Source organism: Elephantulus edwardii, unplaced genomic scaffold (assembly GCF_000299155.1).
Source record: "Elephantulus edwardii isolate Elephantulus edwardi_28Jun2011 unplaced genomic scaffold, EleEdw1.0 scaffold00180, whole genome shotgun sequence".
In the NCBI taxonomy this organism is placed as follows: Eukaryota; Metazoa; Chordata; class Mammalia; order Macroscelidea; family Macroscelididae; genus Elephantulus; species Elephantulus edwardii.
This window is the reverse complement of record NW_006399930.1, coordinates 3357492-3364166: the sequence shown is the minus strand read 5'-3', so window position 1 is coordinate 3364166 and position 6675 is coordinate 3357492. Positions and strand designations below refer to the sequence as shown.

The 6675-nt window shown below is 42.2% G+C and overlaps 1 protein-coding gene across 1 annotated transcript in view; it reads left to right on the top strand.

The window, feature by feature from the left end:
- Positions 1-6675, top strand: part of GABPA (GA binding protein transcription factor, alpha subunit 60kDa) — a 33750-nt gene that overhangs the window by 6216 nt on the left and 20859 nt on the right. The window contains exons 2-3 of the mRNA XM_006896036.1: positions 4231-4333; positions 5262-5406. Of these exons, the coding sequence (XP_006896098.1) occupies positions 4257-4333; positions 5262-5406 (222 nt within the window). The 5' untranslated portion in view covers positions 4231-4256. The remainder of the gene's footprint in view (positions 1-4230; positions 4334-5261; positions 5407-6675) is intronic.

Genomic DNA, 6675 nt, shown 5'->3' with positions numbered 1-6675 from the left:
GAGATGATTCTGAAATTCAGGTGGTATGAAATCAAAGTCATATTTTGGCTCCTGTGGATTTGGTTTAATTTTCCTCAGCTTCAGCGTGAACTTGCGTATGAGTAATTGGTGGTCTGTTCCACAATCAGTTGATATTGAGCTTCTCCAGTGGTTCCTTCCACAGATGTAGTTGATCTGATTCCTATGCATACCACCGGCTCTGGCCCCTCGTGCTAGACCGGCGTGGCGGGTCCCGCGGCCGGGCGCATCGAGGCTTCTCTGGCGGGGTGCGTCCTGCGTGGGCGGGGGTGTGCGAACCCCCTCCCGGTCCTGGCCCGTGATGGCACCTCCGTCTACCTGGCGCGAGCCCTTCCCCCCCTCCACACCCGCCCCGCATTGCCCCCCCAGCGCCGCCGCCTTCATGTCACGCGTCTGTCGCTGTGGTTTGGGGGGGCGGCACACCCCCCCCTCCCCCCGCGAGCCGGCCACGCGCCGTGTCCCCCGCGTTGTCCCGCGCAGCGCTCCTCGGTCCCCTCCCTCGGAGCCCGAAAGCGAGCACTTTAACCATAGGTCTTGGAAAAAGTACAGCTAGAGTGCTTGCTCCTTGGAGACAAGAATGCCTAAGGTTTGACTCATACTTGGGCTTGTTGCTAGGTGAGACGATTCCTTGGAAAGGTATGTCATTCTTGCAAGGTCAGCAAGAGTGAGGAAGACCCTCAACAAGATAAATGGGGGGGCTCAGTTTTGTCAGAGATGGTGTCGATGACAAAGGCTAGGACAGAGTTCAAATCTCTCATTCACAGGGTCACTTTGAGTATTACTTGACAGCACCTGGCAACAAAAAAAAATTATCTCCTGGTTTTGAGAGCTCTTGCCTTTGAAAACCCACTGGAGAGTCAGCTGTGGGTTGGTTCACACATTACTACAGACAACAACAATAGTGGCCTCGTGGTAAGGAACTTCACTGACAACACAAAGGCTCAAGTTTCAAATCCACCAGGTGCTCCATTGGAGAAAGAGGGACAGTCTCCTGTGCAATTTACTGTCTCTAACAACTCACTGGAGGTTAAGCTGTAACTTGGTTCCAACTTGATGGCACATAAAAACAACAACATCCTCAGGGTTTTTGTTGTTTTGTTTTGTTTTAGCCAAGAGGCTAAGCTAAGATGCCAACAGCAATACCCTGTTTTTCATCAATTATAGATAGAAAGGTTTAGATGGATCTGGCAATGCTGGGATGAATCTAGATTTCCTTGTGAGATGGCTTTTGCCATATCATAAAGGGATTTTGCTAGTAAGGAAAGTTGGGAATCTAGTGTCTAAGGAAACAGATAAAGCAGCTGAGAAAAGAGAGGATTTGATCAGCAGTTTTAGGTGGCTGGAGGCTTTCAGTGACTTGGCTAGTGGTGAGACTCAATTGAAAACTGGGATATGTGACTGTGGGGAGAGACAGTTGGACCTTGGAGGAGGATACCCTGTATCTTCTGGGGGCCAAGAGGTTAAGAAGTTGAACACTGTGAATTCATGAAAGTTTATATAAGGGGCTACACAATAAAAGATCATTAACATATTGCAAGGAACACTAGGGGTAAGAAGCTTATTGGAAAATAGGCAAGTAATAATGGATTTTAAAACTTTTAGAGTGTTGTGCAGAGATAGGAACTTGGAGTCTGGCAGGAAAGAGGAGGGGTCTTTCAGAGTAACAAGAACAGGTTGGTGGTGAGAGGCTACAGTTGGAGTGGAAAGATCCCATACAACAGCATTTACAGTGTCTGGTAATAGAGGTAGTATAGAAAGGGGCTCAGAGGGATGGAGCGCTAAAAGGAAGGCTGGCAGATGAACTAGGTTCGCTTGGTTCCCAGTGAAACACAGCTCCAAGTTTAGACAGGAGATTCTCTACCTAACAACCGGGGTGGGCATGTAGGGATAATTAGAAAGTAATGAGTGAGTACTTGTTTGTTCAAGGTAAAGAAGAGGAGTTGAGTGGTAAAAGGCTTAAAAGGGAGGCTATTAATCCCTATTACAAAGACCTGGGAAGGGAAAATAGGAACTGAGAAGGAAAGGAGTACTGAAAAGGTAGCCCCCATGTCAACCAGGGGAAAAACTGGCTTACCTGCTACTTGAAGGGTTACCCTGGCCACTGCAGTGGTAATGGGGCTCGTTGAACCTGGGCATCTTCAGTCGTCAGCAGCCAGGTCTAAGAGGTTGGCTGGGATGGGGACCTGGTTTGGGGACCTGCCACAGCTAGGCGCCAAAGGGTAGTCAGCCTTCCAGTGGCCCACAGATAGGGCAAGGCCATGTTGGAGGGCGAGGGGCAGGGCAGCGGTTAGCCAATGACCTTCTTTGCCACACTTGAAGCATGCACCAGGAGGTAACTGGATCATTGAACAAGGAGGTGTTTTCTGACCACTAACCACTGCCACTGCCTGTAGGGCAGCTATCAGGGCTTGGGTCTGCAGATTCACTTTCTGGAGGGCATGAGTCTCCTTATCAGCCTCTGCCTGTTCTCATTAAAAACTTTAAAAACTGTGTTTACCAGGTCTCAAATGGGTGTTTGGGGGCCATTTTTTTATTTCATTTTGATATTAGGAGCTGATTGAGTGATAAAAATGAGTAGCTAGAACTATGGCCCCTGCTGGGGAGGTGGGGTCTAAGCGGGTATACTGAGTCAAGGCTTCCGTGAGACACTTAGAGAAAGCAACTGGATTCTCATCTTTAGCGTGTGTAATCTCTCTGAGCTTATCAAAATTGACTGCTTTATGGGAGATGACAATGTAGACCAGATAACAGACACTGAATCGTACGGTCATACCTGGCTCAACCATCTCTTTTTGCTGCTGTATTAATTTGGTTTGTTCAATTTGTTTCTTGCTGGGGGACGGGTTTGGGGCTAATGCATGGAACTGTCCATTAAATTTACTTGGTCTTTGTGCTGCTGAGTGACAGTGAGAACATGCTCTTTTTTTCATCGAGCATCAGAATAGAGGATAGTACAATAGAAAGGTCATGCCAGGTGAGATCATAGGTCTGGGTTAGGTACAAAAACTCTTTGATATAGGTTGTTGTGTCTTTGGAAAAGGAGCCTACACGTTTTCAATTGATAATTTTAAAATATACAAAATGTATGAGCTGTAAGTTAGTACTATATTAATCATAAAACAAAAAGGAAGAGATAAATTTGAAAATATTTTCAGTTCTGAACACTGAAAAATTTAAAGTGGGTAGAAAATGCTTTAAGGAAAAATGAAATAAAATTCTTAAACCTGTTCAGTAAAAGAGAAAGAAGGGTGTTGTTGCATAGGATTTATATTTTGTAGGAATTGGTTGACTGAGTTTCAATAGAGCATGATGTACTGGAATGGGTTAGGGAGCTGGGTGGAGAAGGAAGGAGCTATAGGAGCTTTATCCCTTTACCTGTGATGTTTAGTCTGGAGGCTAAGTGGGATTATTTACTGCAAAAAGGAGATATGATGTTTTATCTGCAGGTTAAGGTTAAAAAAGGAAGGTGATGTTTCAGTTTCAGAAGATTCTTTTTAACTGGAAGGTTAGTTAACGCAGACAGTTTGAAAATAAAGTTCGAGAAAAACAAAAGCTGTTTCAGGAGGATAATGGAATTCCAGTGTATCTAAAGGGTGGGATAGCTGATACCCTCCTGTATAGAGCCACCATGCTTCTTACAGTTGGCGGAACAGCATATGCCATATATCAGATGGCTGTGGCTTCGTTTCCCAAGAAGCAGGATTGACTTCAAATTATCATCCCAGCTCTGGCTTCAGTTTAATTCCGTGCCCTATGGACCAGTAATCTGATGAAAAGAGCTCTTCTTTGGGGATCAGTATTTATTGACTTGCACTAACTGTCACCAATAAAGCAGTCTTTACCATGAAAAAAAATTTGGCTGCAGTTTTAGGCTGCAAGTTTGTCTTAGAGAGGGTAAAACCAGTCCTTGGAGGCAAGGATTCTTAAGCTCCATATAATATTCTTTGGGTATGTTACAAGGAGGGACCAGTCCTTGGAGAAGGAAATCATCTTGGTGGGGAGGGGCGAGGGACAGCACAAGGAAGTCTCTCAGTGAGATGGATTGACTTAGTTACTGGGGTAATGGAGGTAGATGTGTCAGATGATGAGGTTGGATCAGGATAAAGAAGAGTTCAGAGCTGTTGTGCATTGGATCACTGTGAGTTGCAAATGACTCTATGGCACATAGTAACAAGAAGGTAATTTCAAATGTTTTAATTTTGATTCCTAAAGGTCTGCTCTCTTGAAACTCTTCAGCCATGACTAAAAGAGAAGCAGAGGAGTTGATAGAAATTGAGATTGATGGAACAGAGAAACCGGAATGCACAGAAGAAAGGTTGGTATTACTGTAATTTAGCAGTTTTTATCAGTATTTCTAATAAATTGAACTCTAGTTTTTGGATTCTTATAGTTTGTTTTTGTGGTTTTGTCCCCCCTTATCTCAATATTTTACAACAAGTAATAAATGTAGTTGATAATAATCAAGCTATTGATTGTGATCTTTCCCCTGAGGCAGGATTTAGTTTTTGTTCTTTCCTTTATTGCTGATTATTTTTATTTTGGGAATAACAACCTAATGCAATTCTCACTGAATTTGATAAGTGTCTGTAACTGTTATTAGCTAGTAACCTTCAGGAATCTCTGAATAAGTGTGGCAATACGTGCCCTCTTAGAGGTTGCGTGGCATTTGAAGGTGCTTGCAAGGAGCTCTGGTGCTGCTAGCCCAAAGTTAACACCTCTGGCAATTTGAATCCACCAGCAGCTCTGTGGGAGAAAAATGGAAAGTTTCTTCCTATGTGATTTGTAGCCTCCAAATACCAGCTGGAACATCAGCTTTGAGTTGGTTCAGTGACTGAATTTTTTTGGATTTTTATAGGTATATGAGTAATTATGTGTGCACAGTAGAGCATACAGTACAAGGAAAGATGGTCATTTTGCTATTAGAATTTCTATTAAAGAAGGAAGACAGTAATGAGTTTAAAATCCAAGGGGAGAATATGAGTGGAAAAACAATTTAAGAGTAAGCAAAGGAGGATGAGTAAAATAATGGTTTATAGTAAAGCTCTGCAAGTAAAAAGAACTGAAAGTAGAAGACAAGAACTTCTGAGAATACAGGTTTAACAGGTATAGTAGGAATGGACAAAGCTATTTCTAAGATTTGAGTAGGATGCTGAGTCTTGATCTTTAGCTTGGCTTATAGTATATAGTAATTTGAATATTTGATTCATTTGTCTTTCTTAACCATCATGTCCTTTAATATTTAGCATTGTAGAACAAACCTACACCCCAGCAGAATGTGTAAGCCAGGCGATAGACATCAATGAGCCAATAGGCAACTTAAAGAAACTACTAGAACCAAGACTACAGTGTTCACTGGATGCTTATGAAATTTGTCTTCAAGATATTCAGGTAATTTTATTTTTTTAGACATTTCAGTCTGTATAGGAATGATTTTTGTTAGATTTTATCGCTGTTGCTGTGGCATTTATCTCCACTGCTTAATGACCTATTTTATAAAATTTAAGCAAAAATAATTCTTTCATCAAAATGCCTCCATACATTTATAGTTGGAGTACTATGTTAGTCATTTGTTTTTTTGGTGGTGGTTTGTGGTTTGTGTTGTTTTGTTTTCTTTTAAATTCAGAAATAAAAACGAGAAGTTTAGATAAATTTGAATCACTGCTCAGACTGAGAATAGTAGGAAGCACATTGATTTGGAAGTTAAAGAATTGTGTCCTTAACACATCCTAATTCAAGCCAGTTTTTAATCTTTTTTTTCCTTCAGTTTTCTCATTTTCAGAAAGAAGTAATTTGACCAAATGATTTCTACATTCCTTCCCATCTTTATTTGCTTTGAAGTAAATTTTCAATGACAACACAGAGTGTATCAGGGATGTGTCTTGTCTCCATATTTTTTCAATCTGTGTGCAGAACATATTATGAGGAGGACTGTGGCATTAAGATTGGAGGAAGACACATCAACAGCCTATGTTAGGCAAATTACTTGCTGAAACTGAAGAAGATCTGAATTGCTTGCTGCAGAAGGTCAAGGACTGAGAGGTCTTCAATATGGATTGAACCTCAACATCAAGAAGACAAAGATTCTTACCGCCGGGCCGATTGGGAGCACCATGATAGATGGAGAAGAGAGTAAGGTTGTTAATAATTCAGTTTACTCAGCTCGACAGTCTATATTTTTAACACCAGTGGTCAGGAAATCATTGGGAAAATCTGCTCTCAGGGACCTCTTCAGAGTGCTGAAAAGCAACAATGTCAGCCTAGAGACTTAAGGTGTATCTGTTCCAGGCCATGGTCTTCACAATTAGTTAAGCTTCAGAGAGTAAGACAGTGACTAAGGATGACAGAAGAATAATCAATGCCTTCAAATTGTGGTGCTGGAGAATAGTCTTGAACATACTGTGGACTGCCAAGAAAACAAATAGGTCTGTTTTGGAGAGGGTGAAACCCAGTTTCTCCTTGGAAGCTAGGATTTTGAAGCTCCATCTCACATACTTTGGGCATGTGGCCTGGAGAGACCGGTCCTTGGAGAAGAACTTCATACTTAGAAATATGAAGGGACAGCACAGGAGAGGAAGGCCCCAGATAAGATGGATTTATACAGTTAAATACTGGGGAAATGGGGTAGTGTCAGGACAGGGCAGGGTTTAAAGCTGCTGT